Genomic DNA, 314 nt, shown 5'->3' on the forward strand with positions numbered 1-314 from the left:
GCAGAGGACTCAAAGCCTGTTGCCATACCCGCAATCACTGGGAGTTAAAAGTGCAGCCAAATTTCGAGATTTGGGAGGTTTTCTAGTCAGGTATTACTGTGTCATTTGCTGCATGTGAAGAAGGTCTGTTCGAGGACAAAACGGGTTCGGTCTCGTTCCGATGATCTTCTCTACAACTGTTGTTTTTGACAATGGTTATAATATGAATATGTAGTTCCTGTCTCAAAAGACTTCCTTTTTTTCTTATATCATTTGATGTTTTATGTTTTCCTTGCAAGATGATATAAGTAAGTTTTGCATCAATGTGCTGAAAA

General features: G+C 38.5%; 1 protein-coding gene across 1 annotated transcript in view; it reads left to right on the forward strand.

The window, feature by feature from the left end:
• The window catches only part of LOC104745329 (26S proteasome non-ATPase regulatory subunit 7 homolog B), a 6934-nt gene extending 6886 nt beyond the window's left edge, over nucleotides 1–48 (forward strand). Inside the window, exon 9 of the mRNA XM_019236636.1 lies at nucleotides 5–48. Coding sequence (XP_019092181.1) covers nucleotides 5–48 — 44 coding nt within the window. The remainder of the gene's footprint in view (nucleotides 1–4) is intronic.

The sequence above is a fragment of the Camelina sativa genome, chromosome 15, assembly GCF_000633955.1.
Source record: "Camelina sativa cultivar DH55 chromosome 15, Cs, whole genome shotgun sequence".
Lineage (NCBI taxonomy): Eukaryota > Viridiplantae > Streptophyta > Magnoliopsida > Brassicales > Brassicaceae > Camelina > Camelina sativa.